Source organism: Ictalurus furcatus, chromosome 8 (genome assembly GCF_023375685.1).
Source record: "Ictalurus furcatus strain D&B chromosome 8, Billie_1.0, whole genome shotgun sequence".
Lineage (NCBI taxonomy): Eukaryota > Metazoa > Chordata > Actinopteri > Siluriformes > Ictaluridae > Ictalurus > Ictalurus furcatus.
In genome coordinates, this window is record NC_071262.1 from 12162757 (window position 1) to 12188928 (window position 26172).

Sequence of the window (26172 nt, forward strand, 5' to 3'; positions counted from 1 at the left end):
AATAACCCTAATAGTAAATAAACACGACAAACAGTTGTTTTTGTTCTCTTCATCAACTAATACGATAAACGTAACAAATGAACAGGGAGAAAATGAACTTTACTGTTATACGACACAATAACAATAATGTCCGCGACAGAGTAAACCAGAGCCTTGACTCATTACGGCGTCCGAATTCGCTCACTCGTTTTCCTTCACTTCTTCCACATATAATGGACTCAAATGTCATTCGCTATAGAGTGAACGAGTGAACGAGTGAGCGGTTTCAGACACAGCACTAGTTCTCCATCCAGACGTGTATAACCCCGCCCCACCGTCCAGGACGCAGCGAGGGGTGTTTACTAGTGGTGCAGCAACAAGCCCCGCCTTATAGTTTATTAAATACAAATACTGGTTTTCGGCCACGCCCAATATCACTGTGATTGGCAGGAAAAAATGACCACCGACCCTCATTCGCCATATAGGTGATATCATGAAGTCAGTTGAAGCTGTAGCTTATGGTAACAGAGGTTAGTAGTCTGTCTAAACGGGTAGTTTAACACAAGTCCTCAATCTTTATTTCCGACAAAGTGGAAAAGGAACGAAGTGGAAACTAAACCAGCTGGAATTTGCCAGAACAATGAAGACCCTGGACTTATGCTTTAGACTTGTGTGCAGTTTTATTGCTATTAGCACAGTATGTGGTTTCTACCTCCCGGGTTTAGCTCCGGTTAATTTCTGCGAAGAGGACAAGAGAACCGGTGACTGTCAGGTAACATTTCTCACTTTCCCCCTGCATGGTTGTCTTCGGACAGTTTGCAGAGCGGACAGAGAGCGCTGTATACTGAAAACAGTGCACATTTTACAGCCTCATTCTGCTGTAACTTAGCTCCAGAGCTAGCTGAGTTAGCTGAGTGAGAACTAGCTAGCTTAGTTTCTGTGCAAGTCACGCCACACTAAGGCAAACAAGGTGAGAGGAGATCTTTTGCTAATTATCCCTCTTATACCGCAGTTAGGTGTGACAGAAGACACCTGAACTCCTCCTTCTGTACCTAGGGCATGTTGACCGATATATATAGCTAGTTGCAAACTGACATCTTGGCCAAAAGAAAAGTCACACTACTGCATCAGTTCATTTGAACAGCTTTGCATAAGTTAACATCAGCTCTCGGTCACTTCTCCTATAGAGTGAGATCCAGCTCTTTGTAAACCGGTTGGACTCTGTGGAATCCGTCCTGCCCTATGAGTATAACGTGTAAGTGTGACCCAGCCTTCAATACAAACTAACAGGTTATACCTGCTTACCCTACTCTCATTTATACATGATCATTGTGTGGTTTCAGGTTTGATTTTTGCAAAGATGAAATGGAGAAGAGGCCCTCAGAAAACCTCGGGCAGGTGCTGTTCGGGGAGAGAATTGAGACCTCACCGTACAAGGTAGAACGATGTTTTCAGTCAGAGACCGGTTTAAACACAGTGACTGATGATGCTGTTTACACACATACCTTGTCTGAAGAAGTCTTGCGTAACTGCAGGATGTCCCAAAAGTATCCGTATATAAGGGACTATGTATATCAGCACCATGACGAGTGTGTATTCGTCACTGGATGTTCGTGGATGCTCATGTCTCTGTTGGTCCGCAACACTTCCAGTCTTTTGAATTTGATAATAAGTTCGGCAGCAGTGTCGTGTGATGGGCTTGCCATGTTTCCTGTTCAAGCTTTCCGATCCAGCCATGAGAATGATTTCAATGTGTGTCTTTATTTTTTATTCTTAATTGCTATCGGGGGGAGGAATGTGTGTATATTAGTGTGTGTGTGTGTGTGTGTGTGTGTGTGTGTATATGAATAATGTATGTGTGTACAGTTGCAATCAAAATGATTCAACCCCCATTGCAAATCAGGTTTATTGTCAAAATTCACAGACTTTCAGCTGTTTGCAATGAACAAATCAAACAAAAGCAATTGAAATAGTTCAACACAACGAATGCTTCAAGTGGTTTCCCCAAATTCAACTGAAAATGCAACTTCTAATGACTCCTCCAGTTTCAAAATTATTCAACCCCTTCATGGTAAGCATCTTTAGTACTTAGTAGATCACCTTTTGCTGTTGTGACCTGCTGCAAACGAGATGCATAGCTTCTGGCAGCGTTCCTGAGGAATCTTAACCCATTCCTCATGAGCAATGGCCTCCAGTTCAGTAATATTCTTGGGTTTGCGTGCTGCAACCGTCTTCTTCAAATCCCACCAGAGATTTTCTATCGGGTTCAAGTCGGGTGACTGTGATGGCCCTGTAGAATCTTCCAGGACTTCTTCTACAACCAAGCCTTGGTGGAATTTGAGGTATGTTTGAGATCACTGTCCTGTTGGAAGGTCCAATGACACCCAAGCTTCAGCTTCCTCACAGACGGCATGACATTTTCTTCTAGGATTTCCAGATACTTCAGTGAATCCATCTTGCCTTCCACACGCTGCAGGTTTCCAGTGCCAGAGGATGCAAAGCAGTCCCAGAGCATCACCAAGCCACCACCATGCTTGTCTGTTTACAGAGTGTTCTTTCTTCATTCTTCTTCCTCCAGACATACCGCTGATCCATCGTGCCGAAAAGTTCCAGTTTTGTTTCATCGCTCCACAGAACAGAATCCCAAAACTTCTGTCACTTATTTATATAATTTTGAGCCGACTTTTCTTGTGCTTTTGGGTCGGTAGTGGTGTATGTCTTCTGTTCTGGCATGGAAACATTCTGCGTTAGTACGCGCCTTACGGTGCTCACTGAAACCTCAGTGCCTGTTGCCACCAAGTCCTGCTGCAGGTCTTCTGCAGTCACTCGAGGGTTTTTCACAACCTGCCTTCTCAGAAATCTGCTTGCAGCCGTTGATAGCTTCCTTTTTCTGCCCCGTCCAGGTATTTAATAAATTTTCTCCCCCTAACCAATTCAGGTATTTCATGTGTTCCAGCTCAAGCACACCTGGTGCAACTAATGAAGCCTTCGATTAGTTGTATCAGGTGTGCTTGAGACAACACCTGTTTTGAATAATTGTGCTGTTATGAGGAATTCTATTCAGGGGGTTGAATAAATTTGAAACTGGAGAAATCATTATAAGTTGCATTTTCAGTTGAATTTGGGGAACCCACTTGAAGCATTCGTTGTGTTGAACTATTTCAATTGCCTTTGTTTGATTTTGTTCATTGCAAACAGTTGAAAGTCTGTAAATATTGACAATAAACCTGATTTGCAATGGGGGTTGAATAATTTTGAGTGTGTGTGTGTGTGTGTGTGTGTGTGTGTGTGTGTGTGTGTGTGTGTGTGTGTGTACCAATTGTTCATACTTGTATTATATAATACAATACAAGTATGAGAAATTTTGCAAGACATTTTGCTAAAGTGTTCATTTCCCCTATGAATGGACACTGTTGAAACACCCTGTATATACTTGATCACTTTGTGTAAGATGTTAATTACTTTTGGGAACTATCACTTTGAAAGTCGGTAGTTTAATCTTGCTCGGTTTCCCTTCAGAATTATTGGCACCCTTCTTAAAAATGAACACATGATTGTATTATACAAACATTACTCCCAATAATTAAACATTTCAAAATGCTTGTTAGGACTTTTTGTTTTTTTATATATATATATATATATATATATAATATATATATATAAAATAAATAAATAAAAATGTACAGTATCTCACAAAAGTGAGTACACCCTCACATTTTTGTAAATATTTGATTATATTTTTTTCATGTGACAACAATGAAGAAATGACACTTTGCTACAATGTAAAGTAGTGAATGTACAGCTTGTATAACAGTGTAAATTTGCTGTCCCCTCAAAATAAATCAACACGCAGCCATTAATGTCTAAACCACTGGCAACAAAAGTGAGTATACCCCTAAGTGAAAATGTCCAAATTGGGCCCAAAGTGTCAATATTTTGTGTGGCCACCATTATTTTCCAGCACTGCCTTAACCCTCTTGGGCATGGAGTTCACCAGAGCTTCACAGGTTGCCACTGGAGTCCTCTTCCACTCCTCCATGATGACATCACAGAGCTGGTGGATGTTGGAGACCTTGTGCTCCTCCACCTTCTGTTTGAGGATGCCCCACAGATGCTCAATAGGGTTTACAGTGAGGGGGGAAAAAAAAGTATTTGATCCCCTGCTGATTTTGTACGTTTGCCCACTGACAAAGAAATGATCATTCTATAATTTTAATGGTAGATTTATTTGAACAGTGAGAGACAGAATAACAACAAAAAAAATCCAGAAAAACACATGTCAAAAATGTTATAAATTGATTTGCATTTTAATGAGGGGAAATATGTATTTGACCCCTCCGCAAAACATGACTTAGTACTTGGTGGCAAAACCCTTGTTGGCAATCACAGAGGTCAGACGTTTCTTGTAGTTGGCCACCAGGTTTGCACACATCTCAGGAAGGATTTTGTCCCACTCCTCTTTGCAGATCTTCTCCAAGAAATTAAGGTTTCGAGGCTGACGTTTGGCAACGCGAACCTTCAGCTCCCTCCACAGATTTCCTATGGGATTAAGGTCTGGAGACTGGCTAGGCCACTCCAGGACCTTAATGTGCTTCTTCTTGAGCCACTCCTTTGTTGCCTTGGCCGTGTGTTTTGGGTCATTGTCATGCTGGAATACCCATCCACGACCCATTTTCAATGCCCTGGCTGAGGGAAGGAGGTTCTCACCCAAGATTTGACGGTACATGGCCCATCCATCGTCCCTTTGATGCGGTGAAGTTGTCCTGTCCCCTTAGCAGAAAGACACCCCCAAAGCATAATGTTTCCACCTCCATGTTTGACGGTGGGGATGGTGTTCTTGGGGTCATAGGCAGCATTCCTCCTCCTCCAAACACGGTGAGTTGAGTTGATGCCAAAGAGCTCCATTTTGGTCTCATCTGACCACAACACTTTCACCCAGTTGTCCTCTGAATCATTCAGATGTTCATTGGCAAACTTCAGACGGGCATGTATGTGCTTTCTTGAGCAGGGGGACCTTGTGGGCGCTGCAGGATTTCAGTCCTTCACGGCGTAGTGTGTTACCAATTGTTTTCTTGGTGACTATGGTCCCAGCTGCCTTGAGATCATTGACAAGATCCTCCCGTGTAGTTCTGGGCTGATTCCTCACTGTTCTCATGATCATTGCAACTCCACGAGGTGAGATCTTGCAGGGAGCCCCAGGCCGAGGGAGATTGACAGTTCTTTTGTGTTTCTTCCATTTGCGAATAATCGCACCAACTCTTGTCACCGTCTCACCAAGCTGCTTGGCAATGGTCTTGTAGCCCATTCCAGACTTGTGTAGGTCTACAATCTTGTCCCTGACATCCTTGGAGAGCTCTTTGGTCTTGCCCATGGTGGAGAGTTTGGAATCTGATTGATTGCTTCTGTGGACAGGTGTCTTTTATACAGGTAACAAGCTGAGATTAGGAGCACTCCGTTTAAGAGTGTGCTCCTAATCTCAGCTTGTTGCCTGTATAAAAGACACCTGGGAGCCAGAAATCTTTCTGATTGAGAGGGGGTCAAATACTTATTTCCCTCATTAAAATGCAAATCAATTTATAACATTTTTGACATGCGTTTTTCTGGATTTTCTTGTTGTTATTCTGTCTCTCACTGTTCAAATAAATCTACCATTAAAATTATAGACTGATCATTTCTTTGTCAGTGGGCAAACGTACAAAATCAGCAGGGGATCAAATACTTTTTTCCCTCACTGTAGGTCTGGAGACATGCTTGGCCAGTCCATCCCCTTCACCCTCAGCTTCTTTAGCAAGGCAGTGGTCATCTTGGAGGTGTGTTTGGGGTCTTTATCATGCTGGAATACTGCATACTGATCATGCTCTGCTTCAGTATGTCACAGTACATGTTGGCATTCATGGTTCCCTCAATGAACTGTAGCTCGCCAGTGCTGGCAGCACTCATGCAGCCCCAGACCATGACACTCCCACCACCATGCTTGACTGTAGGCAAGACACACTTGTCTTTGTATTCCTCACTTGGTTACTACCACACACGCTTGACACCATCTGAACCAAATAAGTTTATCTTGGTCTCATCAGACCACAGGACATGATTCCAATAATCCATGTCCTTAGTCTGCTTGTCTTCAGCAAACTGTCTGTGGGCTTTCTTGTGCATCATCTTTAGAAGAGGCTTCCTTCTGGGACGACAGCCATGCAGACCAATTTGATGCAGTGTGTGGCGTATGGTCTGAGAACTGACAGGCTGACCCCCCCCCAACCGTTCAACCTCTGCAGCAATGCTGGCAGCACTCATACGTCTATTTCCCAAAGACAACCTCTGGATATGACGCTGAGCACGTGCACTCAACTTCTTTGGTCGACCATGGTGAGACCTGTTCTGAGTGGAACCTGTCCTGTTAAACCTCTGTATGGTCTTGGCCACCGTGCTGCAGCTCAGTGTCAGGGTCTTGGCAATCTTCTTATAGCCTAGGCCATCTTTATGTAGAGCAACAATTCTTTTTTTTTTTTTTTTAATCCTCAGAGTTCTTTGCCATGAGGTGCCATGTTGAACTTCCAGTGACCAGTATGAGGGAGTGTGAGGGCGACGACACCAAATTTAGCCCACCTGCTCCCCATTCACACCTGAGACCTTGTAACACTAACAAGTCACATGACACCGGGGAGGGAAAATGGCTAATTGGGCCCAATTTGGACATTTGCACTTAGGGGTGTGCTCACTTTTGCTGCCAGTGTTTAGACATTAATGGCTGTGTGTTCAGTTATTTTGAAGGGACAGCAAATTTACACTGTTACACAAGCTGTACACTCACTACTTTACATTGTAGCAAAGTGTCATTTCTTCAGTGTTGTCCCATGAAAAGATATAATCAAATATTTACAGAAATGTGAGCAGTGTACTCACTGTATGCATGTATGTATGCATGTATGCATGCTCGTATGTATCCTCCCTCCCCAAGTGTTGACAGAAATGCTCTCAAATAAACACAACACGTGCCAACAAGTTTTACATGTCATATGAATATATGGAAATTTGTTAGGACTCCTCAGCACAGTCCTCTTACACAGTGAGGATGGGAAAAATGTATGCTAAACAGTTGTTTTGTAGAATGATCGTTTTGCATTACTTAAAAAAACATTAAACAAATCTTGTTTAAAATATACAACTAAACAATGACTCCTGTATGTTTGAGCTCATCACTTGTGACTTTCACACGTTTTAAACTCTGTTGCAGTCATAAACTTTTATTTTTCAGTTCAAATTCAGGAAAGATGAGCCTTGCCACATAGTGTGCAAAAAAACATATGATGCATCTAAACAGGAAGATAAAGCTAATTTGGACTTTCTTAAGAGAGGCATGGAGCTGAATTACCAGCATCACTGGTGAGTGGGTCTGAATTTATTTTGTTGATTAACATTTATTAAGTTGCTAAGAAACAGTTTTACAGATGTAAACATATAAAGGGGCGGCTGTTTCACTTTCAGTGTGAATAGTCAATGCATTTTTGTCATGAATAAAAATTGTATGTTGTTCGCAGGATTGTTGACAACATGCCTGTAACATGGTGTTATTATGTGGAGGACAATCAAAAGTACTGTAATCCTGGCTTTCCCATTGGTTGCTTAGTAACCTTCGATGGACGATCTAAGGATGCATGTGTTCTCAGCGTGAGTAAGCTGTTTGCTAAACAGCTACTGGAGTCTGTGATCCCTAAACCGCTGCAAAATGCTAATTAAAAGAATAAAATTCTGGAGTTCTGTGTGTGCGAGCTTCTAGCTTCAATTGTCGCTTGAATTTCTGTGTTGTAATAGCGCTGTCTGTTTTTGCGTTAAGTCGGAGTTCAACAAGAAAAATACTTTCTACCTCTTCAACCATGTGGATATCACCATAACTTACCACAGTGGGGAAAATGAGAGTTGGACCGGTGCTCGGCTAGTTGGTGCTCGACTGGAGCCAAAAAGGTTAGCCGTTTTAGCCATCAACATGTCTCATCGAACTTGTATACTTCTCTTACTTCTTGTATACTTCTCAAGACTGAAAATTCTTCTAGTTAAAAACGATGTAAATTTGTGTTGTAAATAAGTGAGTCTATAGAAAATTGTGCTTCTCCATAGTGCGTGCATGGGTATGTGTTTGTGATGCCCTGTTGATGGGTAGGCGCTCGTCCAGGGTGTCCCCTGCCTCATGCCCCGAGTCCCCTGGGATAGGCCACATGCTCCCCATGACCTTGTGTCGGATAAGCGGTTCCCGAAAATGGATGGATGGGTGGATGGATGGATGGATGGATAATTGATGACTCGCTTTTATTTCAGCATTAAACACAGTGAGGAAAACAGCCAGACATGTGACGGGCCGCCCATGGACATACCAAAAGAGTTCAGTAGTAATCTGGAAGTGATCTACTCTTATTCAGTCAAGTTTGAGGTAAGTTCACTGATGTTCTATAGAAACCTTTGTAAGCATAAATCTATCCAGAGAGTTTGACTTTATTTATTAATTTTATTTATTTATTTATTTATTTATTTTCTCAGAACACAGATCAGATCAAATGGGCTTCAAGGTGGGATTACATTTTGGTGTCCATGCCTCATACAAACATCCAGTGGTTTAGGTGTGCTCTCTCTCCCTCCCCAGACATGTCTTAGAGTGTACGTATTCTCAGGTGTCCACATGCATATTAATGACCCTTTACTCTGTGTTCTGTGAAGCATCATGAACTCTCTGGTCATTGTGCTCTTCCTCTCTGGCATGGTGGCCATGATCATGCTGAGAACACTTCACAAGGACATCGCCAGGTACAACCAGGTGGACCAGGTACAGTAGTACTTTCCTATTAACTGCTTTAATAACGTCTTTAAACAGTTGCATTCTCGCCATCTATTAAGATAACAAATGCATAATAAAGCTTATTTATTATAATAATAAATATACAGTGCTGTGAAAAAGTATTTTCCATCCTGATTTCTTCTGTTTTTGTATACTAAATTGTTTTGTATTGTAAATTGTATCTCATACTAAATTGTTTCAGTGATTAAAACAAAATCTGAGATAAAACAAAGGCAACCTATGTAAACACAAAATACAGCTTGTAAATTATATTATTTATTGAAGCAAAAAAAGTTATCCAGTACCAACTGGGCCTGTGTGAAAATATATTTGCCCCCGTAATTCCCCAAATCTATGAAACCGCATTCATAATGGGGTTCAGCTGGACAAGAAGCAACCAGGCCTGATTACTGCAAATCCCGTTCAATCAAATCCACACTTGAATAGAACTTTTTCAGCAGCATGAAGTTTGTTAAAAGGTCTTACCCAGTAACACACTATACCAAAATTGAAAGAAATTCTGAGGAAGAAGGTGATGTATCAGTCTGGGAAGGATTACAAAGCTATTTCAAAGGCTCTGGGACTCCAAAGGACCACTGTGAGGTCCATTATCTCCAAATGGAAAAACTCTGCACTGTAGTGAACCTTCCCAGAAGTGGCTGACCCTCCAAAATTCCTCCAAGAGCACAGCAACTACTCATCCAGCAAGTCACAAAAGAGCCAAGGACAACATCAAAGGACCTACAGGCCTCTCCTGCATCAGCAAAGTTCACTGTTCATGACTCCACTATGAGAAAGACATTGGAGGGGAAAAATGTCATCAATAGAAGAGTGGCAAGGAGAAAACCACTGCTGACCCAGAAGAACATTAAGGCTCATCTGAAATTTGCCAAAACGCACCTTGATGATCCTCAAACCATTTGGGAGAATGTTCTGTGGTTTGATTAGTTAAAAGTGGAACTGTTTGTAAGACCGGGATCCCATTACATCTGGCGTAAACCAAACACAGAATTCCCCAAAAAGAACACAAATACGATCAAGCATGGTGGTGGAAGTGTGATGGTGTGGGGATGCTTTCTTGCTTCAGGGCCTGGTCAACTTGCAGTAATTGAGGGAAACATGATTTTTGCTCTCGGTTGGAAAATCCTAAAGAATGTCTGGTCTTCAGTCCATAAGTGCAACTCAAGCACATCTGGATTATGCAGCAAGACAATGAGCCAAAGCATAGGAGTAAATCCTAGTCCTAGAAGTAAATGAAAGATTGATCTCCAGTTATTGGAAGCGTTCTGTTGCAGTTATTGTCACGAAAGGTGGAAGAAGCAGATTTTAATTTTAAGGGGGCAATCAGTGTTTCACGTTGGTGATGGATGTTGGATAACTTTTTGTGTGTTTTCTCAGGTTGCCTTTGATTTATGTTGTATTTCGTTGGAAGATCTAAAACTATTTAATATGAGAGAAACACAAAAAACAGAAGAAATCAGGGTGGGGGAAAATACTTTTTCACAGCACTTGTCTATTTTAGCATTGTGGATTCATCCATGGGAATTCCAGCCATTGAAATCTCATTTTTAACATTTGCAGGCAGACTTGGTTAAGATCCACCTACAGTCAGGCATTGTATATGTAAGCCTATTTCCAGGCCCTGTTTGCATATCTTCTTAGGGTGATTTTATTTTATTTATCTATTTATTTATTTTTGGGGTGACTGCTGAATTAATAATTTCTGGGATTTTCTTTGTGGTAAAACATGGTGTATCGGTCATATTTCTCTCACTGGAATCATGTTTAAAAAATTACAAATACATGCATTCTCATTTCTACAAATTTCTGCAAATGTCTGACTGAAATTTACTGACACATAATCACCTTTATTTCTGCACCATATTTTATCATATCTCAGATGTGTCCTCTTGCTTGTGCTTGGCAAGTGAAAACTGATGAAAGCACTCAGTACCTGATATCTGATTAACCTTTATTGGGGGTCTGAGAAATGGTTCAGCTATCAGTGAGAATGTACCTGTCTTCTTTTTTCTTTTTTTGATTTTTTTCCCCCTCATAATTAGCTTCTAATTTAAATGCGGCAAAGTTTAGTCATTGTAATCTGTTTTTGTGATCTGCGGTACAGGAGGATGCCCAGGAGGAGTCAGGGTGGAAGCAGGTACATGGGGATGTGTTCAGACCGCCCAGGAGTGGCATGCTGCTGTCTGTCTTTCTAGGGCAGGGCACACAGATTTTCATCATGACCTTCATCACGCTCTGTAAGGAAAACCTGAAATAACTCTTCGAGAAATTTTTGTTAGACTCTTTTGTGTATATGATTTAATACAAGGCCTTTGTGGACTCCTGCTTTTGGTCTGTTTGCAATATTTATTTAAACTCCTCTTTTCAGTTCTAGCGTGCCTTGGATTTTTGTCTCCAGCGAACAGAGGAGCCCTTATGACCTGTGCAGTGGTGCTGTGGGTTCTGCTGGGCACACCTGCCGGATATGTATCAGCCAGATTGTACAAGAGTAAGGATATCGCCTATTAAAAGGACTGGCACACTGCTAATTATGTTCACCATTAGCAAATGTTACGGGGCATTTAACATGAAACTCTTCACGTGCACTTTTAAGTTGAATTTACTTAATTAAAATGCATACATCGGTTCCACACGATCAAATCGAGTTAAATTAACATCATTTGTTTTCGTACATCCAACGTGATTTTGATCATGTATTTTCAATGGCCTGAATAAAAATCAAACGTCACACTCACTTGAGCTGTGGATTGAACCAAGGTTGCTGGCATTCTGCAACTGCCATGTTACCGCTGCTCTATTCTACCACACATGCTTTTTAATCATGTTAATTGAAATGCTATAGTTATAGTACCTGTCAGTGGCAACATCTGCACAAGATTTCATAATGTAATTGGTTTATGTTAATACTATGTGAATTGATCACACCCACTTTACATAATTTGGTTGAATTAATTAGAAAGTGCTTGAATTAAGTTTAGCATAAGCAATGAAATCACATTTTGATGAGAATTTTTATGTAACCCATATGTAATATTTTTTGCTTAATCTAACCAACCACATTAATTTTTCAGTGTGGTGTCATGTTGACATTGTCTTTGTGTATGTGTGTGTTCTGAAAATGATAGGTTTTCCTGAAATTAAATGTTTGTTTTGTCTGTATTTCGGTAATAAGTAAAGTTATAGCATATGTGCCAAAGATTGTTATTGGCGGAAATGCAATTTTGAACACCCCCCCCCCCCCCTTGGCTGTTTGCCAGAATTCAGCCGGCCTCCACATACTGAGTTATTTAATATTGACCCTATTACTCAGATCTCACCTATTTCAATTGTTTACCTCACTGTTCATATAAGCAACACTAATTCTGTAAGAGTAAAATATGTAGTTGTACGTTAGATTGTGTATTTGATATTTTTAGTAGATGCCAATAAAGGGCTTTAGTTTTGGCAAATTGTTTTAATTATAAATCATTTTAAAAACCTGCTTGTGTACTTTTGGCCTGGAGTGTGTCTGTGGAGAGAGAGAGAGAGAGAGAGAGAGAGATTATATATATATATATATATGCGCACATACTAATATACTTAATCATAATGCTTTCTTTTATAAGACAGCACAAATACTGACTGATAAATATATGACCAGTTGATTGTCATTATATAAATGAGCAATTTTCTTTTTCTTGTTTTTTTTTTCCTCTAGGTTTTGGTGGTGACAAATGGAAAACGAATGTTTTATTGACCGCACTTTTGTGTCCTGGGTATGTTGAATTGTTTTGTATAATGAGGAAAAAGTGGTCCATAACAAGATGGGCCTTTAAGATTGACGTTATAACACTGTCCTTCACAGCATTGTGTTTGCGGATTTCTTCTTGATGAATCTGATTCTGTGGGTGGAGGGCTCATCTGCTGCCATCCCATTCTCAATACTGGTAGCTATCCTGGCACTGTGGTTTGGCATTTCCGTTCCTCTCACCTTTGTAGGTGCATACGTCGGCTTCAAAAAACCGGTGAGTTACTGCTCTGAATTTAGTACAACTTTTAGGCTTGATATATGGATTGTGTACTTTTTATTTTTTTATTTATTTAAAAAGAAAAGAGTACAGGTGCATCTAAAAAAAAAAAAAAAAAAAAAAAAATTGGAATATTGTGCAACTTAAATCCCCCCCATTTAATTCAAAAAGTGGAAATTTAATATATTCTAGATTCATTACACATAAAGTGAAATATTTCGAGCCTTTTTTAGTTTTACTAAATAGTTTAGTTTTTATGGAAATCAAAAATCCAGTATCTCAAAATATTAGAATAAAGAATTTGTAATACAGAAATGTCAACCTTCTGAAAAGTATGTTCATTTATGCACTCGATACTTGGTCGGGGCTCCTTTTGCATGAATTACTGCATCAATGTCGCATGGCACTGCTGAGATGTTTTGGAAGCCCAGGTTGCTTTGATAGCAGCCTTCAGCCCGTCTGTATTGTTGGGTCTGGTGTCTCGTAGATTCTCTGTGGGGTTCAGGTGAGGAGTGCGTCAACGAGGAACCAGGAGCATCACTGGGTTTACCTGCTGCATGCCCACTCTGAAAACAAGGGAATAGCAAATCCAGTAATAATAATAATAATAATAATAATAATAATAATAATAATAATATATTATTATTATTAACTTGCGCACACATTTTAAATTATCAAATATTTTAAAATATGTTGGTTGGGTGACTAAATACATAACCTCTTATTACATGGCTCTCTGAAATTCTTGATTCTGGTCAATCCGTGGTCTGCTATTTCCTGTTTATTACCGTCATCAATAGCAACGCAGTATAATACAACGCTCATCCTGAAACTCTGTCTTTTTTCATGTCTCGCGCTCTCTCCTTTCATATAAACACAACTGGTGCCATCGTGCATCTCCGTTATAGTTATTGATTGTATTGAAAATGAAATCAGAGGACTTCAGTATTTGTGTTGGACGGCTGTTTTTGTAGACGGCAACAGATTATAAAATAATAAAGAACAGGTAAAATTTTAAAACCTTCATTTCAAACCACTATTTCATGTCCCTGCAATTATTTTGAAAAGCCGTGTATTCGTGGTATGAATATACTTTATCCCTTAAATGTCACACTTGTATGTTTGTTACTGTCTTGTTTGAACTTGTCTTGGCTCAAAGCGATGCACTTGCTAAGAAATTATTTCAAGCCAATTCACTATTTTGTGTCCAACTATTTATTTTTCCTCATACTTTTCTCCAAGTCATTCATTGAGCTAAAAGTGATGGATTGTTGTCACGAAGATGACTCAGCAGATTGGACGTGTTGCCCCCTTTTGCAGCGACTATGTTTTGACAAGCTCTGCAGACAAGGTTACCATCTATATTCAGTTTCCCTCAGCATATTTTTTTTTTTTTTATAAAATCCAAAATATGACGACACTTCAGATTTGGTTCTTTTGGAAGGTTGGAAAATCTCCTGAGTGCTGTCACTGCCTGTTTCCACTCTCACAAAACAAGGTGTGTGTGTGTGTGTGTGTGTGTGTGTGTGTGTGTTTGTGTGTGTGTTTGTGTGTGTGTGTGTGTGTGTGTGTGTGTGTGTGTGTGTGTGTGTGTGTGTGTGTGATCACGATAATCGTGCACGGTTTTAATGATAATTAAATGTGACACGGAAATACTAACTGTCTGGGAATTGAATCGTGGTTTATCTTGAAACTGGTAACCGTTTCATCCCTATATGTCTGAAAGGGATATATGTATGGGTCTCTAGTTTTAGTATTTAAGTAGTTTATTATTCTATTGGGGTTATTGGCTCACTGAGGACGTCCCCATGAATGGCGGCTCAAAAATGGATACTCTTTTTGGATATTGATCTTTGTGCTTGTGACTGTGGTTTGCCAAACACATCCAATTACGAAAAGGAACAGCGGGCTGCACATACACGAGATGCCCTCTTGTTGCTTCGGTCTACTGTACCCACTATGTCTATTGGACTTGCCAGATTTGCCGAACGCTGAGGGTAAATTTTTGGATAAAAGACGCCTAAGAAGGAGAGGACGAAGGGGAGGTATCCGTCAGCATCTCCGCTGACGTGGAAATAGACCTCCTTTGCCTGGAATAATTATAAGCAACGTGAGATCTCTGCAAAATAAAATTGAGGAGCTTCACACTGAAGCCAGGGTCTGCTTTGAATACAGAGAAGCAGGCCTTTATGGTGTTCATGGAAACATGGCTTCATCCAGACATGGCCAGCTAGCAGTATGAGGTGGATGGATTCTCTCTGGTTCGGGCCGATCGTTCTGCAGCATCAGGAAAGAACCGAGGTGGGGGAGTGTGCATGTATGTGAGGGAAGGCTTGTGTTCCCAGTGAGATCTACGGTATAATACCGATGTTGAACTGCTTTGCTTAAGTTTAAGACGCTTTTGTTTACTGAGAGAGTTTGGGAATATCATCATCATTTGTGGGGTTTATGTTCCACCCACTGGTAATGCAATAAGAGTGGCGGAGCAAATTAATGAATGAGGTAATGCTGCAATTTAAATTGTGAGCACGTTAAGGTGTTTTTTGACCTTGGATGCATGTAAATCTATTGTATGAGACACCTAAAACAAAATTAGGCACGTTTCAAAACGATAATAGGTGCGCTTTAAAGGCTGGCATGAAGACTTTGTGCTCAGGGGCGGTGAGAATCAACTGGATGCTTTCTTGTGTATGCGGAGAACTTCAACAAAGTCACAAAGTGATTACAGAGGAGAGCAGAGGGAGAAGAGCTGGTCTAGAAGTGAGGTGTCTGGATAGATTGGGATGATGAAACCAAGGCAACCTGCTCATGCCCCCCAACCAGACACTCTAAACTGATTTGTAGAGCCAGACATTGGACAAATAATCATCTGTTAAACATGGAAATTGATATGAGTCATGAGTCTGACAGCTTGAAGATGATATGGGTTCTGTATAAGGCATCGCTTTGTATTAGCTGGTTTTGATGTTATACGTCATGCAAACTGGGTTGTTGAAATTATTCGTCAACCCCTGAATATATGCATTAGTGAGCAAACCAGGAAAGTAAAGGCAATGTGCTTGTCCAGTCCCATTTTATGAGGGTGTAGAGGCATAGTTTGATTGAACTCCAATATGAAAAGCTAGTTACATGCGTTAAATATATGTTTAAGAGTATTCCCTTATTGCTGCAGAAAATAAGTGTGTACTTTAAAGCCATAGTCTTTCATCACTGCTTGTAATGACTTTATCAGAGTCTAGCATCTTTGTTTTTTTGCTCATTGAAGTGTTTAAATGAAAAGTGACTGGGTGCTTGGTTAATATCAGAGTTACATAACGATTTTGTCACTTTTCCCACATCCCTACTTATTCCTGATTCTGGATATATGGTTTAGCATCCGTTCAATTCACGAATATGCCTAATATTTAAAGATGGGATTAAATTGAGTCCCTGTTCATGTAATAAGGCATTTTGGACTTGTTCATTTGAGTTATTGTCTTTGAAACAGGTGAAGGAAATTTAGTAAACTTAGCAGGGTAGCTATATTTTGGTGATCACCTAAAATATTTTGTCCCTTTTGTGCCAAAAGTATTGAGCATGGTTTTTCAAGAAACTAACAAAAATATATAATGAGAGAGAAGAAAAACACTCTGAAACTGCAAACAAAATAACTCCATGGCAAAAAATGTAACATGGTCTTCAAATAAACAGCATTCTTTGTAAGCTTCCTTTTGTCTAATCATTGGTTAGGAATGCACTGTCAGAGTTTTCGATTACGCTTTGCAAGTTTACATTCCCCATTCCGGCACAAACATCTCATGCGGCCGGGCTTAACAGCGATTTATTGTCATTGGCTAGTGAGCTTTGGATAGACAGCTCCCTGACCTGGAAGTAGAGAATTCAGTGGCATGAATTTTGTTGGAGTACTTTTGTAGTGGAAATTACTTACTTGGTCAGTATATTAGTTCATAATGTGATATTTGAGGTTTGGGTAGTCTTTTATGACTATTTGTTTTGAGATGAGCTCTCAGGAGCAGCACAGAGCATTGTCGTCGTCATCCTCCTCCTCCTCCTCCTTCTCAGACACTCGAGCTGTTGATCCAAATCTTACTAGCATGCACTTTGACACCAACAGTTGCAAGACTTACTGGCAGATCCTGTGATGAAATTTTGGGGTTCTTGGAGACTTCTTTTTGCAACAGACGGTCTGCTCTAGGGCTTATGCAATAATTGTAATACGTTGTAATGATGTATTTCAAATAATTTGGAGATCTTTTTAAATCTCTTGCCAGACTCCTAGGCATCCATAACCTTTTTTCTGAGGGCCTTCCAGAAGTCTTTAGATTTTGGCATGATGACACCACACACCTCAAATACAAGGGGAACACCAGATACTAGATATGAGAGAGGTTTAAATAAGACCAGTTCCACCTGCACTCCCTAAGCAGGTTCTAATCACGGACACCCAATCTTGAACACCTGGTTCTAATTTTATGGATTTGAAGGTATGATAAATGTAGGGGGTGTACTTACTTTTTCCATGTGACTGATCTGTTTTTTGTTAATTTAAATTGTGAAAATGACCACAAAATGTCAATTTTATGTGTCATTTGATCGTGGATCGCCTTTTATTAATAGGCACTGTTTCAAAGCAGTCCAAATGTTTGCTTGTTCAAGTATGTCAAAAAAGCCAATAATTTCCATGGGGTATACTTATTTTTTCACGTGACTAGACATAAGACATACCACACCACAACCACAGCAACTTCTCCCAAACTCCCAAACCCAGGTTTAAAGGAAAAAACTCATGTTCATGTGATCCCAATGCACACATCTTGTTTGAAGCTTTCTCAACAAACAAAAAAAAATACACAAATTACAAAATACAAATTGTTCACATCTGTATTCATATTTGTTAAGGATACATTTTCTGTTCAAGCCAAATGTATTTAGTCAGTTACATCCCTATTTCATATGTACTTTGTGCTCTCATACATCTTATTTTTTAATTTATTTTATTTTTTTTGGTACTGAACTCTATTATTCTCCCTGCATAGTGAAAATTGATAGTAAGGTGCTATGTTTATAGAGTTTGCCAGAGGTACGTGATGGGTTTTGTACTTGTGGTCATGGTTTATAGGGAAACAGTAGACCCATTGAGGGAACAACTCCAATATTTACCAATTCTTTGGGTGTGAGTCAAATAAAACTTGGTAGGAATGGGGGAAAAAAAACCCACAAAAGGGTATGTTATATTAATTTTTAATGGGAGTAGACTATAAACAAGACTTAACGCGTTTCGGCGTTAAGCCATCCTCAGCGTCTTGCGTATACACAAAAACTCTACTTTTAACAGCACATTGCTAGTCTATCTATGATTTTGGTGAGAAATTGTTAGTGTCTTCCAAAATGTGTATCTTCCGGTCTTTTCCTGTTACTTGAGATGCTTGAGTTTAGCAACAGACAGATGAGGTCTTTTGCTAATTGTTCAGTTTACATTGGAACATTAAAGTTTTCTGTTTCCAGACTGAAAAGAACTTAATGCGAAAGTAATTTTGAAAATCTCATTATGAATATACAGTTTGTGTTTGTGTGTTTGTGTGTTTGTGTGTGTGTGTGTGTGTGTGTGTGTGTGTGTGTGTTAAAAACAGATCTTCTGGTTATCTATTGCTTTTAATAGCTTAATAAATTATATAATCCCTCATCGATTCCCAAGTTTTTTATTTTTATTTATTTATTTTTTTAAATTAATCCTGTCATTACATTCATAACTTCAGAATGCAAGGTGTTAACCAGGAAATGCATATATTGTGTCCAGCTTCTACAGATTTTCTTGGTGTATCATTTTTCACCAACTAACAAGATGACACTATATTGTGCAACAGTGATGCCTGGGGGTTGTAGAAACTCAGTGGTGGCTTGTTTGTCCCTGCATGGATCTTTTGGAAGTTCACATTCAGTAGGGGTATCCTGGCAGCCCTAGAATACTAGAAATGAGCCATAAAAAAAATAAAACAAAAGATACTATTTTGTCTTTACAAAATTTTTGGAAGTTTGTTGACACTCATTTAGTGTGGCATCAGCAAAATGTCTCTCTGTAATCACTGTAAGCTCCTGATTCTGTGTACAGTGTGTGCTGCAATCCCACACTGTCTGTTTCAAACCGTATTCATTTGAATCGTTTATGGGTTTTTATTATTTTTTCAACAGGTGATTGAAGTGCCAGTGCGAACAAACCAGATCCCACGGCAAATCCCAACGCAGTCCTTTTTTACCAAACCTGTTCCAGGCATCATCATGGGTGGCATCCTGCCCTTCGGCTGCATTTTCATCCAACTCTTCTTCATTCTCAACAGCATCTGGTACCCTCATAATAATCCTATGAGTTATTCAAATAATAGCAATTATACACCCCACTGTTACTGTAAGATTTAAAAACAGGACATTTTCTGACCTTCTATACTTGCAGGTCTCATCAGATGTATTATATGTTTGGCTTCCTGTTCCTGGTGTTTATTATCCTCCTCATCACATGTTCAGAAGCCACCGTTCTGCTCTGCTACTTTCATTTGTGTGCTGAGGTGAGGCTGTAGACCGGGATGTCATAAAGTTTTTAAATTCATGTGCATTTATGGATGTATTTTTATTTGTAATATATTAATAAATCTGTGAAATTCTTCACATATCTACAGTACTGTGCAAAAGTCTTAGGCACCCTATATATATATTTTTTTTTTTGTACAAACTTTGTTATAGATTTTTTTATTTTATTTTATGAATTCTGCTTTATCGAATCAGTACAAATACCTTTTTAGATTCCCAAACATTAGTTTTCCAACACAAAATTAAATGTGACACAAACCATTTTCTATGTCTTTAAAGAAACCAGCATATTAAGTGGTAAGAAACTTTTTAGACAAAAACCATAATGAAGGCTGCTGGATTTTGCTGCAAAAATAAAGTCTCTGGTATACTTCGTTTTTTTACACGTATGCATGCAGTCGTACGCATAGCCTTTCAAAGAATACTCAATTTGACATATATGCGCACACAGTCGATTGACGCATGCGCATTACGACAACTTGCACTACCCCTCCTGGTCTACAAGAGTCAGTACAGAGCAGTAAAGCAGTTCTTCTGGTGTGAAGGACGACAACGAAGAACAATGCTCTGGCAGTCTCTCGGCACGATTAGCACCCGTATACAAATCCTTATACTTTAAGGCTAGAATTATACAAATGCGGGTACTTTCTAACCTGCGCTCAGTTCCGTCCCTTCCGTTTTTATTCCATTTTTTTCTTCAACTACCTTGACAATCAATGGTCCTGGCTCACTGTCTCAAACCTTGTGCAACTAAATAATGCAAAAGAATTAAATGTGCACGTGCGAAAATCGTGTTGCGCACGTACTCTGCTGGTGATGAAATTTGCGTCACACGTAGCGTACGCTGTTCCTAGCGTACGCATAGAAAGTTAAGCATGCTTTCTGCTTAAGAAGCAAGTGTGACAGTTAAAGTCTCCAGAAGAACTGTGGCTGGTTCTGCAAGATGCTCAATAAATCTTACAGCTCATTTCCTTATAAAACCACACAAATTCTACCTGAGAAGCAAAGGGTCATCAATAATTATTCCCTTTGTTTCATTTATTATTTATTACTCATTTATTAATTTATTTCCCCTTTGTTTCATTTATTTATTTATGTATTTATTTGTAACATTTAATTTCCTAACTTTTGAAGGCATCTTTGCTTTACAGCATTACTTTACATGTGCTTAAGTCTTTTGCACAGTACTGTACATGTGATTAGTGTATATAGTATTTCACATCTGGAAAGTATTACAATATATTGCACTCTGTATTCTAGAACACTAATTCAAAGGGTCTATCTTGAGCATAAATATCTGCAAAGTTTTCATAATGATTTCAAACAGGAAAACCCTTGGCAAATGGGTCTTGTGCTCAAATATGTTTTTCACAGTTGCATTACTGTAGACAAAAACTTTGAATATCCTGTAGTGATGGTGGAGTTTTCAAGAGGCTCGTGTCTATATACTTGCCCACCTATTTTTATTTCTATTTTCTGTTTACAGGATTATCACTGGTGGTGGCGATCATTCCTCACTAGTGGATTTACTGCGGTTTATCTCTTCATCTATGCTGTACATTATTTCTTTTCCAAACTTCAAATCCAGGGAGCTGCCAGTACTATACTTTACTTTGGCTACACCATGATCATGGTTCTCATATTCTTCCTCTTCACAGGTGAGTGATGCGCTTAAAAAAAAAAAAAAAAAAAAAAAAAAAAGGTGTTGCTGATAACAGTGTAATTTGTAAATGTGTCACGTCAGTGTAACTGGTCATTGTTTAAATGTTATAAAAACCGAGTCATTTTAATAATAAGAAGCATCAATTAAAAATGCCAGCCTGGCAGTTGACATTGAGTTTTATAGGGATACTGTGGGGCAGGAAGAATCAGGAAGGAGCAGAGTGTAATCCTTTTGCTCTGTTTACACAGCCTGTGATGAAATAAAAGTCAATAAGTTGCGAAGTGGCCTGTATTGGTAACCATTTTAGAATATGCAGGATTTGTATCCTGTTCCCATTCCTCTGTAGCAGTAGCTTCTGTATGCTTACGCTGGCGGATATTTGCTTTTTTCTTTGGTCAAACCTTTTTTTTATTACTTCACACCTGTGCTGGTGTTATCTGTGATCTTGGAATTCAATTCTAGTTTATTTTATTTGTATAGCAAGCACTTTTAACAATGGGCAGCTTTACAGAAATGTATACATTCAGGGTGTACATTTTTATATGTATGAATTTATCTCTAACGAGGAAGCCAGAGGCGACGGTGGCGAGGGAAAACTCCCTGAGACGACATGAGGAAGAAACCTTGAGAGGAACCAGACTCAAAGTGAACCCATCCTCCAAGAAGACTGAACAAATTTTTGAGCAGATTTAAAAGTTCAGTGTTGACGTATGGAAATATTAGTGTCGAGCTGTGATTTGCACGATTTAAATCTATACGGATTATATTATTAAATACTTTTTTTTTTTTTTTTTTTTTTTTTTTTTTTTTTTGTCACTGAGGTCTTTTCCTGTGGTAACTTGGCTAACCATCACAGATCCCCCACACTTGAGAATTTTTTTTCTCTCCTATTGTTACTCTTTACTTCATGTTCTGCTTCAGTAGAGATGTTTAGGCCAAGAGTAAATGAAGAGACTTATTATAAACATTTTAACAAATTTTTGTTTTTTAATTTATGTGAAATAGTAGCCCAGTCATTGGTTTTAATGAAATCTTCCCCAGTTTTTCTCAGTTGGAGGAGGCTAAAGGAAATGATCCAGCTATGATCCAAGCAAACTGCATACAGTGTGTGTGTATTATATAAATAGCACACTGACTGCTGACCTTATTTTGCTTCCCATCTTCCTGAAATGATCATCTGTTCAGCATTGGGTTGCAAAATCATCCTTGGTCTCACGCTCTCTCCTGTCATTGAATAGCTTTAGCCACAAGCTACTCTAATGCTGAATCCTAGCTTCTTGGTTTCCATCTTGAAATGATAATGGTCTTCCATTATGCTGGTAGTATGTGTAGATAATAGAGGCCTAGAGTATTTACGGTCATTACTGAATCAATTGACCGTTACATAGAGCACTCCTTACAGTCACATATGATTGCAGGACTCTGCTATTATAGTCTTCGATTTGGTACCGCTGTTTCCATCATGAATATCAGACTCCCAGTTTATATGTTGCCATGGCATCTAATAGATGCTTCAGAAACCCTGGCGAAGGCACTTATCACAATTACCTCACATTTAAGACATGAAAACAAGAATCTAAAGAGAAACAGAACATGTTTGTGTACAGCTTACGATGCACACTTCCCAGAGTGCTTGTATTTTCTAGGTAGAGGTGGTCAGAAGTTGACATGGTAACAGCACAATCTAGCTGTTCCTAGTTGAAAACACCCACACATGCCAATATGTGGGATGCGTTAAACCTGTTCCGACTTCTAATAGCTGTGGTTCATGATTTTCATCCTCTCCCTCTCTGTATGCCTAATGTTGTTGCCTCAGTGAACCTGGCGAAGTTCATAGGCCGAACTGACCTTAAAATCTCAGCAGATTCATAAATGTTAAAACTGTTGATCAAAGGGATTGTTGACAAAAGACAATTGCCAGTAAGGTACCAAACCTGTTCACGGCACAGCTGATTTATGTTATATTGACGTCCCTGAAAATGGCAAACCTCATGGAGAGCTGAAAACATTGGAGGGGTTTCCTCCCCCCAGTCCTAAGACATGTGTTGTAGGCTGATTGGCATTTCCAAATTGTCCGTAGTGTTTGTGTGTGAATGGGTGTGTGTGCGATTGTGCCCTGCGATGTGTTGGTACCTTGTCCAGGATGTCCCCCACCTCATGCCCAGAGTCCCCTCAGGTAGGCTTCAGTCTCCCCCATGACCCTGTGTAAGATAAGCTGTACAGAAAATGGATGGCTTTTTATGAATACCACATTTCTTGTCTAAATACTTTGAATGATTCACGGATGAATTTGTTCATATCCAACTTGTCTCATCTGTCCATCTTTCCACAGGCACCATTGGCTTTTTTGCCTGCTTCTGGTTTGTAAATAAAATCTACAGTGTGGTGAAGGTGGACTAAAGTGGGGCTCTCAGCACTGGACTCTCTGGACAATGTGAGGAAATATCTTCAGTGTTGAGCTTCGATTGGCAGACTGTTGGGGAGAAATGTCCTTCTTTGCTTGTAAACTAGATTTACTGTCATAATTCTGTTTCTACTGTATGTAATTTGGTTGATTTAGTTTGCACAATTAACATGTTTGAACATTATGAATGTGATGGACAAGCTGGCTAGAGAGAAAAGCAGAAGTGAGCAGGCTCAAACATTTGCACATGAAAGGGTTAACTTGTCATTCCCAATTGCAGACTCTAGAAATTGTAAAAGAGTGAAGGAAAACAAATTGTGATCAAATAAATCTATATGGGAGGCCATCTGCTACCTGAACCTTAAGCACACATTGATCTCGGACTAGAAAAGGTATTCAGATCTCATGTGTGTGTATATATTACGGTTTTATATTAATCTCCAAATATGTTCATTCCTTTCTTTTTTTTAATTTTTTTTATTTATTTTAAACCTGTTCTGCTGTAAGTTTTATAATTTGAATGTTAAAATATGGAATCCAGTGTCACTTTTAGTTCTGTTTTATAAAATAGTCTTTGCAAAAAGGTGAAAAGATTTGTTAATAATAATAATAATAATAATAATAATAATAATAAAAAAAAGGATTTAAAAGGGATTATTCATCATTAATGATTGGGTTTTAAAATGACTGTTACTGTATCTTTCGTCAACAACCTGTTAAATTTTTACGGCCATCACACATTGACTTTGTAAAACCAAGAAAGGAATTGATTTAATAAGTTGACAGAGACAAAGTTTTGTTTCAGCTTTGCTTCAAGACCTTTAATTGAAAATCATGTGAGGTATAGCTAAAGATTCTTGTATCATGAAACAAAAATAAAACACAATATAAATCATTACAATATTTATCTACATAGTTTAAAACAATTCAGTTCTTAATATAAGTACAAGTTTGTTTGTTTGTTTGTTTGTTTGTTTTTAAAAATGCCTTGCATTATAAGGATCTTAATTGTTTACTCATTAAATATTTGATTTACTACAGAGGAACAAATGTTGGTTGAATTTAGACATCAAATGACTGTTGTGTCTTAACATTCACGTGAAAATAGCAGGCTATAACCTTGCTGAAAATATAAATATTGAACAATTCAAATATTCAAAACATTATTCATTTTATTATTAATAATATTGATAAAATGTTTTCATCTTTACCTCTTCAGGTTATTCCTATAAGGCTTTTGCTAGAAAACGGTTTAATTCGGAACTTGTCTACATACGGATTGGTTTTGGCTTAGGCTACTGTTTTTTGATGCATTCCCTGTTCTCACACAAGCTCAACTCAAAAGCCTTTTTAAGCTTGTGAGTTATATCATGTGCGTTGCAAAATGAAACCCCCCGAAATATACAATGCAAGGTATCCCCAAGACCAGGGCCTGCAGAACCACTGGCTTAAATCAACGATTCCTTTTCAAGTTTGGTAAGTACAAACTTATTATTTCATCATTTAACCAGATTTCAACTGCAATCTGTTTGAAAACATTATTCTGTCCACATTCATTGAGACCATAAGTTTAACAGTCTGGTTGATGATTCATACAAAAAAAAAACTGCAGACACACTATTGACTGTATTGTTTAAGAACAGATGATGTGTCCTAGGGCTATGAAACTTTATAAATAGAGACAGACATGTCAGACAATTAAAAAACTAATATACTAATATAGACTTTTTTTTTTTTTTTTTTTTTTTTTTAAAGTGTTTCTGTAAGGGAGTATATGTTTCCATTGCTTTAACTCACTAACCAGTAGTGAAAATCTGTTTTGTTCTCCCAGTTTCATCGCTTAGCATGAATGAAAATCGCTCTGGATTTTTTTCACTTCTTAAGTAGGACTGCACAATATATTGTTTGTTAATCATTATAGTGATCTTGGCTTCTGCTATGTACAAATCAATACACTAATGAATCATGAATCATGCTGTGAGCATTTTAAACAGGGTCAGAAGTGTGTGTGTGGGTATTATGTCAAATAAAGGCATAGTGTTAGTAATAATTTAGTGTATTGTAGAGTATTTCAGTGTAAGACAATCAAATCTTAACATATTTTGAATATATTGTGCAGCCCTATGTGTGTATTATGATGGGGGGGACTGAATACAGATGCAAAAGAGGTTGCTCCTTCTGCTGTGATCCACTCCAGAACATTAAGTGCCCATAGGGATTGTCACCCCTTTGAACAATTGGTGGGCATACCGATTTAATTATCTCACACTTAAAGGAAGTGAGCTATTATACAGCTCTCTTAGAGAAGCGCTCTTAAACAGAGCTGACTGTGTACAGAGCCAGCAAAGCATTTCAGTGGTTAAGAAGTAAGACAATACACAGACTGTACTACCCCTTGAGCAGCTTTGCACGCTGGATGCTCTCATGAGGAACATCAGCGACCTCGACATGAAGTCAGTCTTTAAGGTAACGTGTTATCGTGGGTTTTGAAGTATTGTTTACTTTTAAAATGCCTTGTCAAAACTTAGCTCGCCTGTAATTTTGATGTCCTAAAAACCGCCTGCTTTTTGTTATTGTTTTTAAAGCTCGTTATTTATTTTTAATCAAAAGTGTACATTCTCCACCTGTGCATTTGAGGAACCACAGCAAGACTTATGTTACGCTAATGTTGAAACATTAGGGCTTCTCC

General features: G+C 38.8%; 1 protein-coding gene across 2 annotated transcripts; it reads left to right on the forward strand.

Annotated features, from left to right (window-relative positions):
• The first annotated feature begins 419 nt into the window (after positions 1-419).
• On the forward strand, positions 420-24523 carry LOC128611382 (transmembrane 9 superfamily member 2). Of its 2 annotated transcripts, XM_053630838.1 has the most exons (18): positions 420-751; positions 1167-1234; positions 1323-1416; positions 7235-7362; positions 7518-7647; positions 7814-7941; positions 8293-8404; positions 8512-8591; positions 8689-8794; positions 10388-10429; positions 10932-11064; positions 11196-11315; positions 12525-12582; positions 12672-12831; positions 19024-19175; positions 19283-19394; positions 20903-21074; positions 23412-24523. In XM_053630838.1, the coding sequence occupies exons 1-18, from the start codon at positions 620-622 to the stop codon at positions 23477-23479; spliced, it is 1995 nt and encodes a 664-aa protein (XP_053486813.1). In that variant the 5' UTR covers positions 420-619; the 3' UTR covers positions 23480-24523. The 2 variants fall into 2 exon arrangements, with proteins under 2 accessions (XP_053486813.1, XP_053486814.1); XM_053630839.1 differs by lacking the exon at positions 10388-10429 and having other exon boundaries at positions 421-751.
• Positions 24524-26172: the final 1649 nt, after the last annotated feature.